The sequence below is a fragment of the Thunnus maccoyii genome, chromosome 7, assembly GCF_910596095.1.
Source record: "Thunnus maccoyii chromosome 7, fThuMac1.1, whole genome shotgun sequence".
NCBI lineage: Eukaryota > Metazoa > Chordata > Actinopteri > Scombriformes > Scombridae > Thunnus > Thunnus maccoyii.
This window is the reverse complement of record NC_056539.1, coordinates 4628544-4641795: the sequence shown is the minus strand read 5'-3', so window position 1 is coordinate 4641795 and position 13252 is coordinate 4628544. Positions and strand designations below refer to the sequence as shown.

The following is a 13252-nucleotide window of genomic DNA, read 5'->3' as shown; positions in this document are numbered from 1 at the left end:
TTCAGTCTGGTCAGAAAATGGAAACACATAATTGATTGCTCTTAAAGGCATGTAAAGGGAGGCAGTGACAGGAATAGTTTCCACTTTTAGTGTCCTGGAAGGAAAACAAACTGCTGATGTGTCTGTCTGAAAGCCATTAAGTTGCTTACATTGACCTTAGTCTCACTAGAATCAATCCCAATCAAGAAAACTGCCCTGGAGGCTGCTTACATGTCTGTCCTTCACTGTCACAGATCTCCAGTGAACTGTTACAGTATTTAACTCTTGCCAAAACAACACTCAAAATTATAAGTTATTTACTACCAAGGTTTCACATTCCCTTTTCATAAACTTGACTTAAAAAGACCTAGATGCACCAATCTAATTTTCACTTTCTCAAAGTGTTTTTGCAGAAGAGAAATATCTCCCTGAGGCCAGTGTTTGGAAATTGGAATAAATTATGGGCTGCTTTATTTAGGATTATGCTCCTGAGAAGGGAGGTAATCAAAGAGACTCCAGCACTGATTTCGTTTTGAGAATGTGCTGAAATCCTGGAAAATGCTGAAAAAACCATTTCCATACATTTTCTGACTTTTAATGTGACAAAGAAAAATAAACAAACACAGTATGCAACTAAGCAATCATGTTATGTCTCTGTTATACTTTAACAACCAGTAAACCAAGTAGCCAGCAGCAGAATTTTGTTACATTAATTTTCACTTTCTGTAAACTGGCAGTGCAGCCCAGTCAGAGGTACCTTCCAACACATAAGCTAAGAAGACACAACATGGGAGTAACACAAATTTGGAGGTACTGGTGGTGTATTCCTCTTCTTTTGGTGTTAACTGTAACAATGAATTATTTTAATGTTAATGAATAGCACTGGAATTATGTTTTTTCAGAAGATACTGTATATGTAAATGCCTGTGGGTTTACACAGAGAAGGGTATTGTGGGTAACTATAGGTCACTCAAAATAATACTCACGTTTTTACAAATATACTACCATCTTACATGTTCAGCTATTTGCAGCCAAGAGAAGCATGTTCCAGACATAATGCTTTACTGTTCTTCTAGATCAGTGAGCTCATGGTATTTCATTTTACTTATTATCATATATTACATATTTTGTCCTTGCAAGATAATACAACCTTATCACCTGACAAGAACACAGATATTGGACAATTCTGCAAAACTCCAGATTATATTCAGTGAATTCTTTTTTACAGCCATTTCCATATTTTTTAAAAAAAATGTGTATATATATATATATACACACATATATACATATATACACACACACACACACATATATATATATATATATATATATATATATATATATATATATATATATATATATATACACACACACACACACACATATATACATATATACATATATACATATATATATATATATATATATATATATATTAATATAAGCTGTCTACAATATCTGTGCATGGCACCTGGGATGCGGTAAGGGTTAGGGAAAGATCAAGGTTAAGGCAAATAAACTGTGGTTAAGATACAGTTAAGGTTAGGCAATACTTAGTTATGGAAAGATCGTGGTTACCCTTAATTTAAAAAATGCATAGCAGGTCAGTGACAGGACACCAACTCCAATATCCTGCATGAAAGTCATACTACACACCCATCCACCACCCTTACTTTCTGCCTCACTGCATAGACCCCACACTACTTTATACATTGGTGCTGAACAATAACATTGGACTAAAATTGTGAGGTTTTGAATCATCAAAGATGGCTGTGATTCCAGTGGATACTGGGCTGGATAACAAGATAGTTGGGAGGATGATATCACCGTGGCTAGAAAAACCATCATGTGTTTGAGAAGAGGGGACATCTCTGATCACCTCCTCTTTTCACAGAAATTGTATTTCATAACTCAACACAGGTGTTACAACTGCCTGAATGCTTCATATAACAGCACCACAGAACCTTGGCTGTTTCAGGAAGGGAAGTCTGTCAGGAACAAGAACCCTCCCTATTTGTATGTAGGCCAACATGATATAATGTAGTAATTCTACAATGAAAAAATGTGACTCACTTATGTAGAAAAACAGTAATGTCCTTCATGGCATTCCATTCCATTCTGTCCATCCTAGCAGTAGATTTTCTTTTTTCTCTTTCTTTTTTCTTTTTGTGGTGACTTCAGAAAACAAAAGAAATATCAGGTTGTTTTGAAGTCAGAAATTTCCTGTGTGGTGTGTTTTCTGTACTTGGGTCCAGTTAAGCAATATTAAAACTACAGGGATAGACAGCTGAAAGACAATGTTTTTGCTGTTTTAAATTCAAAATAACAAAATACTGTGGCATTTCTTTAAGGAATATTAAAAACTAAAGTGGCCCAATCCTATTTCCCAGGAAATATCAATCTCTATTAAGTGCAACAAAAAGTTGATTGGTTGTGTCTGGGAATGACTAGTTTTTCTGTGCATGCAACTACTTAACTGGGCAGACAATCTAGACAATCTTATTGTCTTGTCAATTAATCTGTTATTTTCTTGGCTGATTGTTTAGTCTATAAAATGTCAACAGTCCCTCAAAGCCCAAACTGACATCTTCAAATGTCTTTTTTTGTCCAATAACAGTCTAAAAAGGGGAAGCAGCGAATCTTCACATTTCAGAGGACAGAACTAGTGAATCTTTAGCATTTTAGCAATACTAGCAGCATGGCTCCAGGGATGGTAATGTTGGTCTGTCAGTCAGTCCACCATTTTCTGTACAGACTGACATACCTCAACAACTATTGGATGGATTGCCATGAAATTTTGTATACACATCCATACATGGGATGAATCCTACTAATTTTAGTGAACCTATGACTTACTCTAGTGCAATCATGAAGTTCGCATTTGTAGTTCAGAATAAAATATCACAACAGCAGTCAGATGGATTGCCATGAAATTTACAAAAGATTACAAGGTCCACAGAAGACATATTAGGACTTTGATTGGATCTTCTTACTTTTCCTGATATATCTCAACATCTCCTTGTGGGATTGGCACATTTGGTACAGACATTAATGGTTCCCAGATGATGTATTCAGATGACTTTGGTGATCCTCTGATTTTTCCTCTAGCACAACAATGAGTTTGAATCATGTGATGAACACTTGCTTTATGACCAAACACTGCAAAACTAATGACATTCCCATTGGTCTGAACTGTACTTTGTGTTTAGTGCTAATTAAATGATAACACAATAAACCAAAATGGTGAACATGGTTAACATTATACCTGCTAATGCTAACTAACTGAAGTACAGTCTTACAGAGCCCCTAGCATGGCTGTAGACTCTTGGTCTTGTTTCCTGATAAATGACCTGAATGAATAATTGATTGTCACAATTGTTGACAATTCATTTTCTCTTAATCAAGTAATTGATTAAACAGCTAATCTTTAGCTCTAGCTGTGCTCTAGCTAAGTGATGTATAGCTCATTACATACTCTGAACACTGTTTTATGTATTTTTTGGCTTCCATAATGAATAGTTTTAGACCCAAATAATTCAAGTTATATATACTGTAGAGTATTTTAATAGAATAGACATAAAGTGCTTTTTCAGTAAAGGCACAAATTACATTAAAATAATCCACATTACATTGGCTTTGATGCCTTACAGTAGTCACTGACTGAAGGTCATACTTTCCCCACCTTTTTATTTGCCATGGCATCACTTATTAAATTCCCTTTGTCGCTTTCTCTCTGACCCCCCTCTTGGCAGCTCAGGGTCTGGAAACTGCTGTTTTCTTTCGAAGTATACCAAGATGGAAACATTAATATTTCAGCCATAAAGAGAAAAATCACATTTGCTGGGCCATAAATGGCTGGTGCTTGATGATAGTGTGTTTTATTCTGGTGCAGTTGGCCTTGCCTGCCTGGCTCTCTTTCATATTGATGCAGAGTAGAGGGAATGGCTCTCGGTGCCCTGCTCCAGTCCTGAACCTCTAAATCTTAATACCTCCCCCTGTTTGGGGCTCTAGGACACATTTTTCTTATACTGTATGTGTATGTGTGTGTGTGTGTGTGCATTCAGATACATGTGTAATTGAGTTTCTGTGTAAATGTCTCCATCTATAGGGCATAAATGAAACAACAACCTAACCAAAACAAAACCAGTCAGCGTCATTTGTTGGTTTTTATGAGGTGTTCAGATTATTTTGTCTACGTCCTTCTAAAACTATGCCCCAGAGGTGACTGCAGAATCAAACAAACACCTCTGTGACACAGACTCACTTTTTATTTTCAGGCAAGGATGGACAACTGTGTGTTTGTGTTTGTGTGTGACAGCATTTATGGTGTTTTAAGGGTGTGTGTGTCTTATCTGGGCAATCAAAAATCAATCTGTCCAATTTATCCATTGTTCTTCAAGGACAGAATATCCTTTAGGGAGTCATAAAGGTTCCACTGGCTGCCTCCTCCTCTGGAGAGACAAAGTCATTGATCTTATGTGGTGGTGGTGTATGGATAGCCATTCTCCCAAAGCCCCAACATATATTCAGTCATCCCGTTTATGGCATATTAGGAAAGGCACTGGCCACAATATACATTGTAAGCCAAAATGGAACACCCCAAGTTTCCAGATGTTTGAGTCATACTTGAGGAGTAAGATAGGTGAAAATTGAAGCAAAGACTACATGGTGGATAATTTTCAATCCACAGTGTCTTGAAGAGAAAGTGAGAGCATAGTTGTTTTTTATGAGTAGACTTTGTTTGATATTGTGTGTTCATCAAGACTTAATGATGGTGAAATTGTCAAATGGACTCCCAACTGTGCTGATGCTACGCTTATGAACAATTACGGGCTGCTATGGTGTCAAACTGAACTGTTGCTGACTGTCATTCTCTCTGTCAAACACGCATGTTCATAGACACCTGGTTAGGCCAGGTTGTGAGTTAAAACATGCATTTTTGCATTGATTTTCTGTAAGCTAGAAAAGGCACCCTTTTCAAAAGAAAGACAGTGCTTCTTTACATATCAGAGAGCCTAGAGGACTCATGCCAGCCAGCTCCAAATGTGAGACCAGTGTACTGATAAAGAATACTGACTGGAGTCCAATCTTTCGGGTTCTGGAAAACAACTGTTTTCAGTAGTAGTAAGGAAATTGGTGAGTAGAAACCAACATTTGACTTCGGAGAAGTCTAATTAGCTAAATACTATACACCTGTGTGTGTGAGTGTATGTATGACAGTGAGGGTCAGGGCTCATATTTATCAAATCTCTAAGAATTTAACTTATGAATACTCATAAGAGCCGTATGAGCAAAGTTCTTCCCTGAGTGTGATCCATGAAATATATTTATCAAGCAACTTCTTTCTGAGAAGTGTAAGACTATGGCTACGTTCAGACCGAAATCAGTCCTGTGTTCAAACAGAGCTGCATTTGTGGGGGGGCGTGTTGGTTAGAGTGAAATAAAGACATATGATCCTGGTAGTCCAGTTGAAACTACAGAGTAATGCGTTTAAAGGATTATCACTGTTTGAAGGCTTAACACGGTTCCTGAACACCTCCAGTGTAGAGACACAGACAGAGCACTCACTGCTCACTCACACTAAGAGCAGCTCTCCAGTGATCATATGAGTAATGACATGTATACTCTGAGCAGGAGTAACCAATCAGAGACAAGGGTTTACCATATGTCTGCCACAGTATTTATTTTAAATTTTACTCAGTGATATTTTTTGGGGAAAAAAAAGTTTTAAGTTTATCCTCTTTGTGTGTACCTCCAGTAACAATTAACATGTGAAACAAACAACAATCTAATACATTTATAACGACTATTTTGTACTAGTCCATGATGTCTCAGAAGGTGTGTATTGTAACACAGCTATCTATGATGTACTCTTAACCAACTTCAGAGCCCTCTGGAGCTTTCCTTAGAGTGTTTTAATTTGAAACAAATTTGACAAATAGCTTTCATTGTTAAGTTTGCGAGTAGGAATAAAGGTGAAGGATTTTTACTTTTATCTTCCACTTCCACAAAAATGTACTTCTAGCAGTTTTGATAAATACGGGTCCAGAGCTCAAAAAGTTAATTCCTACGGGTTAGTTTTTGATATTTTGACAGAAAGAACACACTGTGATTTACATTATGTGTACAAAACAGTTTCAAATGTGTTTTGCTGCCAGGATTGCCGCTGGGGGTGGGACACTGTCCACAGGGAACGAAGCTGGGAATGGGCCCTAGGTTTGTCGCAGGGCCAGAGGTGGGGCAGGGATTTTCATCTCCATTACAACAGGGATACTAGCTTGAAGGTGTGTCTTTAACTGACAACACGCTTGTCTTGGGTCGATGACATTTAAAAGCAGCGCCCTCGTTAGCGCTGTTTACTCAAGCCCCCAGAAGTGTGCCGGTGTGTGACTAGTGGTCAAAGGAGCAGCTGTAAAACGGTGGATACAACGTTTCGGAATTGCATCCATTTGATGAATGAATGAAACAGAGTAGGGAGGGATTATCTTCCTTTCAACCTCTTTTTGAGTAGTACTATGATCAGACACATTAGGACAAAAGATAATAGATTCATCCTTCTGGCTACTTAACACACTGTCTCTGTCAGAGAGTCCTAGAAGACTATTTAAACGAACAACATGAAACTCTCTTAAAACCTCATCGACTATTGAACAAGCACAAGCAGTGCAAAAAAGCAAAACTTAGTAATAAAATCATTAAAATTTTCAGTATTTATTGGCTTGCCACGCTGGACTTTAAGAAGCTGCCACAGGTCGATCATAAAGGATGGGAAACATACTTTATAGGTAAGCTATATAGTTTAGCTTGATAAACAGTGAATCTATCCTTCAGAGAAGCATACACTACGTTGGTTCACTGAGACAATTTTTCTTAGTGTTAAATGTTGTACTTTTTTATAATGACAGTTTGGATGCTCCTCCCAAAAGACCACAAACTGCCAAACTACTGTCTTGTGTAACAGTAAAAAGGCCATGACTGACTCTTGCTGCCAGTGGGATATAACTAAATAACACTGACATTAATCTCTTCTAGTACCAATCCCTATAGCATCTGAACATCTGCCTGAACATCAATGATTTGACTGAACAACTATCATGGTATATATGCAGCAGAGGAACAAAGTTGGGCATACTAGAAAACTGAAAGCTCTGTCCTTGGAGGATTCTATGTAATGAAAGAATTGTGACAAACTGTCAGCAGCAACAACAATGCCAAAGTCAAAGACAGGCAAGGCCAGTATATGAAAAAAATAAAAGGAAAGCTGTGTAAGCATTTCTTCCAGTGACTAAACAATTTTTCAGTTTCAGTTTTTCAGTTAGCAAGTAATGTTTTAGGAAGATGGAAAGAGTTACAGAGTTCTCAGACTGAGACACCAAGCAATAACAAACGGCACATAACACATTAAGGTATTTTAAAGTTGCTGGCCCCAATTTTGAAAAGTTATTGTCTATTTAATTATAAAGAGGCATTAGGGATTTCCTTCTCCACACTAGAAAAAAGTATAAGGCATTAGGTTTATACATTAGATTGTATCTACGACAAATTAAAAACTGAGTATTTTGCTGCATTGTGACCTTAAACTGACCTTAAAGTCCTTTCAGATTGCGGAAACTATAGTAAATTTTTAAAGGCAAATTTCCATAAAGTTACATAATTACTCACGTTACAAGTATAGTATCTCTATGGTATGAGTTATGTTCATTATGGACAATCCCACACCTTCAGATTTACATTTAATGTCAACATTAAGTGACAAAATTAACGCGTAATCCATCCAAAAGTTGCTGAAAGTTGTTTCACAACCTGTGGGCTTCTGTGGACTGGCTAGTACCAGGTCAGCATTTCAACCATGAATGTCTCTACAAAATTTAGTGCCAATCCATCTAGAAGATGTTGAGATATTTCACTAGATGAGTAAGAAAATTGACCTGCAGGTGACACTACAGGAACGATTGGCGGATCCGCAATGTCAATAGGATTCATCCTCTGGGGAAAATTAATGTCTACACAAAATTTTATGGCAATCCAATCAACAGTTGTTGAGATATTTCAGTTTGGACCAAAGTGTTGGACCGACTGACAGACATTGCCATCCCTAGAACCATGCTGGTAGCTAGCTAAAAATATAATTGGAGTGTTACAGAATTGTCCACTATTAACATTTTTGTCTGGTGATAAGGTTATTACATAATCATAGGCAGGCTGTATTCTTACATTGTGTTAGCAGTGTCATTGAAAGTGTCAGCCAGACTCTAACCCAGTGTATTTCCCATTTGCCAGCAGCAGATGTAACAGCAAAGGTGTTAAATGTTCTCTGGTCCCAGCCTAAAGACTTACTTTAAGAGCTCCTACTGAGCTGTAAAAACTCCCTGATGATGGCACGCACTGACCTGAAAAAGCGCAAAACCACCACACACTCAGTGGGAGCTCAATAAGCGCCACAACTTCTGCATGAGGCCACAAGTGTACACACTTGCATCCATTTTGCCAGTGCAACCTCACACAGCAGTCATAGCATGACATGAAATCCATCAAAAATGGCCAAAGGATGTAAACTTTTAGGGAGTGAATACAGACACAGCTGAAGCGTGAAGGTGAGAGGAGACTCTTGAAATATTTTTATTTAGTCTTTTTTAATCAAATAGGAAGAGAGCAAAAGGCTCCACAATAAATTTTAAATGACATGATTTAGTTTACACAATTGATAACCACTGAATGCAGTGTGATATTTCTAATTCTACTTTTTTTTAAGGGGAAGTACTATTTTAGGATATTCTATAGAGATTAATAGTAATATGAGCTGCTAGACTTCTATAAGTGAGACCAAGCAGTGACATGATCAAAATATCACATTCAGATATATCTTATCATTGGAAGCACTGGCCATAGTTTCAAAGTTGTTGTGCATTTGATTATAAATTGCTGCTGTGAATTCCCCACTCACCAAAAGTAAATTGCCTCTTAATTGCTCTTCTTTGGGACCCTGAGCTACATGTGCACAGGTAACAATGGGACAATAGTACTCAAGTGTGTTAATGTTGGCGATATCAACTATAAGTTCCATCACTGCACTCAGTTAAGCCGATATTATGCAGCAGCAACAATAATGCTACACAGGTAGGAACACAAGTTGACTATTGAATATTTGAAATAAAAGCTTTATGTAATGCTTAAATTAATTACTGTTATATTTAGCATTTTGAATATGCTGTATGTATGTTTTAACTCACTTGAAATACTGTGACAGAGTAATGTACAAAACCATTGAAAAAGCAAATACTGTACACAAACAAACACTTGGGTCAACGTCGTTTTACAGAGGAGAGAGAAAAAGCATGAAAAAAAATATGTTGAGTGTTTTATTTTCTCAGAAGTCTGGCAACAGCAATAAAAGTTTGATCTCCGTATCTCTCTTGCTCCCCTGTTCTTTTTCCATATTTTTCTTTCGACCATAAAAGCAATGTCTCACTTTTTCCCTCGGCTTTACCCTCTATTTGTATGCCACTTCAGTAAGTCTTTTTATCAGCTTTTCTAGTTTTACAGATTTATTCACAGTCAATTGCAGTAATGTGCATATCCACCCAACCCAAGAACAGATGTTAACTGCGTGTTAAGTCTGTCTACGATCAAGAAAATTGTATTAACTGGTTGTAAAGGAGTGGTCCACTTAGAGTTTTTTCTTTCTTCCAATAATGTCACAATTTATTCAAGATTTATTCCCTCAGACCACTCAAGTATGTTATCCACTACACATGTATCTGATGGCTGCTAAATCCATTCATGGCATCTGGACACATCTCATTATCTAATACAAATCATCAAGCAGGGTACTGAACTATATATAATAGAGATGTATAGCAATACATCATGAATTCGATCTTACCTTTTCAAAAAGAGCCTCTGTGCTAAGACCACAGAGAAGAGCACTTACTGGGCAACCTTGACATATTCTTCTTCTGTTCTGAAAGGCTGGTCATAAATCTCTATTCACTCTGACTCTTGTGTGTAGTTGAGATGAAATGGGAATCACACAGTACAGTCAACTCAAAATATGCATGTTTTTTTAAAATGCAACAAAATAAACTCTGTGGGTGAAAACGGATGAATTAATAAAAATAAAATGATTATTTTAAGATGTGGCACATACACACACACATACACACAGCTATATGGAACCCACTGTACTAAACAACATGAGACTTTTCATGTCTTCATTTTAGCACTCTTGTGCTCAATCCTGGTCCAGAGCTTGACTAAATCACTAGGAAACAGTGTCCACCCAAATAACAGTTTAAATTGTGACCTAACACTGAAATGATGTGTAGCCAATGTCTAATGTGAGTCTGAGTCATCAACACACATCATTGGATGAGATTAATATTCATTACAACTGTTATTTCCATTCCTGGTATTCTACTATAGCTATGTTCTGATTAGAACGATGCTTCCCCTTCCAACAAGCACTGGCTTTATCACTGGGGATGCTGAATAATTATGCAGGAAAATACTAAAAACAAAATACCAAGAACAAAACAAAACAAATTAAAGAAGAACAATGCTTACTGTGACAACGAGCAGGATTCCTTTCAGCAGGGTGAGCATTGAAGTGACTGGCTGAATGATTGTGTGGGCCAGTAAGATAGCGAGAGTTAGAATCCAGGTGAAGGCCGGGATCACATAGATGTGGCTGTGGAGAAAACATACCAACTGTCAGAAATGTTTTTATTTATGTTCACATGGTTCATGGCTTTTTTCTTGAACATCCCTGTCATCTGCAGATTCTTCATCAACAAACAGACACTGCCAGACTGTCAAACATAAACACAAGCAGTCTGTATTCAGTCAGCAATATTTTTCACTATTTGGAGTCTGTCCATCTTTTGCAAGGATTACATTAATATATTACTCTTCTTGGCTTTTTGCTCACAAAGCTTTTATTACGCTTACGAGTAACGAGTGTACTTGTCAACTCGAGGGCTTCACCTGGTTCAGTGTCTCCTCTGTTCTGCTGTGTGTGCAGCAACAGAGGAGAAAGAGTGAGCCAGGTGAAGCACTCGAGTAGATGATAACTATACTTGTTACATTACTGTAAGTGCAATAAAAGCTTCACGAGTAAAAAGCCAAGAAGAGTAATTTAATCCGTTCAAAAGATGAACAGTCGATGGGGAATTAATTGAATTTACAGGAAATGTGCTATATTGTGATATATATCATTATCGGGATATGAGATTTTGGTCATATCGCACAGCCCTATTTAGAAGTTTTAAGGTTTTATTGTGTCACAACACTGAATCCAAGTAGATTTATTTTGCCTTTTTTGACACTAATCTACAAAGTGATAGCGATAGATAGGCCTTTATCAGCTTTGCACAATTGGACAGTGTAATTCTTCTTTGCAAAACTGCTTAAGCTCTGCCAGGTTTTCTGGGGTTTGCATTTTTCTGGCCACAAATTCTTGACTGGATTGAGATCAGGACTCTGACTAAAGCCATACCAGGACATTGGCATTGTTGTTTTTCTCTCAAGTCACTGTTTTCTTGCAGACTGCGCCAGGTTTTCCTCCAAGATTTTCCTGTATTTTGCTGCATAATATGACAGCTAAAAAGCTAAATTTTGGTTTCATCAGAACACAGAACTTTCTTCCAGCTGACATCAGAGCCTCCCACATCCCTTCTGGCAAACTGTAGCCGAGACGTTGTGAGGTTTTGTAAGAGTGCCTTTCTCTCCCATAAAACTGCAACTGGTGAAGCACCCGGGCCAACTGTTGTATGCAGTCTTTCCAATCTAAGCCCCTGAAGCTTGAAACTCCTTCAGAGTTGTCACAGGTCTCTTGGTGTCCTTCCTCACTAGTCTCATTATACAGTCACTCGGTTATTTAGGACAGCCTGCTGCAGATTTACAGCTGCGAGATATTTTTTTCCTTCTCTGAAAGATAGATTTAACTGTACTTCAAGGGATGTTAGGTGATTCGGATATGTTCATGTATACATCCCTTGACTTGTGCTTTTCAATCACCTTTTCACAGAGCTGCTTGGGGCATTCCTCTGTCTTCATGGTTTCAAGTCTTGTCACAATACTGACTCACCAAAAGTTGGACCTTTCAACTACATATACAGCAGATGTATTTATACTATCAACTGAACTCCCTCGACTACACACAGGCGATCTCTATTTAACATTTACATGACCTCCAAAACCAAAAGACAAGTCTGTGACGATGGTGTGTCCTATTACAGGTGGTAAGTATTTAGTACAAGTATTAAGCACTTTATATTTGTAACTAATTTAGATAAATTAGTAGAGATCTGCTTTCACTTTGATGTTAAAATGTCTTTTTTGTATTGATGTGAAAAAAACACATTAAATCTACTTTGATTTAATGTTGTAAAAAACATAAAAACATAAAAACTTCTGAGTATGGTGGATACTTGTGTAGGCACTGTATGATTAGTTTATAACACAGAATGCTAATAAATTAGTACAAATTTGTTCCACTTCAACCAGCAGCAATATTAAAATTCTGATTACACATCAATGCATCAACAATTAATATACAATGATATATAATAATGTTATACTCAGACTTTTCCTTTCAACACTTTAACTACTATTAGCACAGGTAGTGACTGTCTCTTTTTCTAACTTATTGAATTTCAAGCAGTCTAAATTCTTGCTGCTTCTTCTTATCCTAGATATCATATTTATGCTGTACTGTGTTCACATTGTGGTGGTATTGCATGTGCTGCATAACAAACCAGATGTTTGTTCTCAGCAGGAGAGTGACAGTAAACCCTACCAACATTGATGCCTATTGATCCCACAGAAGTAACAATAAAAAGATGTATGTTCCTGAATTTTTTGTTGACTTTATGTTGAAGCATCTGGCCAAATGATGAAGCCACATGTTTGTATGATTTCTAATTGTATGACCTCTTGTAATTAAACTTTTGAACCTAAAATTTTGCTTTACCAGGGGAAACATATACAGATTTGCAAATTTTACTTTGGCTGACAGGGAATGTAGAAACTGATAACTGCAGATGATGTAATAAAAATGACATAATAAGTGCACATCATTATTATATTATGGGTTATTAAAATGTTGTGTGTTAACATTTTACATTAAAACACTATTAAAATGACAATGTAATAATGTTATTATATGCAAAAAATTCAGTTATTTGCTCAACATTTGTATTACATTACTGGCATAGTTATTTCACATTATCAGTTTCTACGAGGAGCAACTCCCTTATTTGGTTTTAAACCTACT

General features: G+C 37.0%; 1 protein-coding gene across 2 annotated transcripts in view; it reads right to left on the bottom strand.

The window, feature by feature from the left end:
• The window catches only part of si:ch211-51h4.2, an 87075-nt gene that overhangs the window by 45767 nt on the left and 28056 nt on the right, over positions 1-13252 (bottom strand). For both annotated transcript variants that reach the window (XM_042416184.1, XM_042416185.1), the window contains one exon: positions 10543-10666. In XM_042416184.1, coding sequence (XP_042272118.1) covers positions 10543-10666 — 124 coding nt within the window. The remainder of the gene's footprint in view (positions 1-10542; positions 10667-13252) is intronic.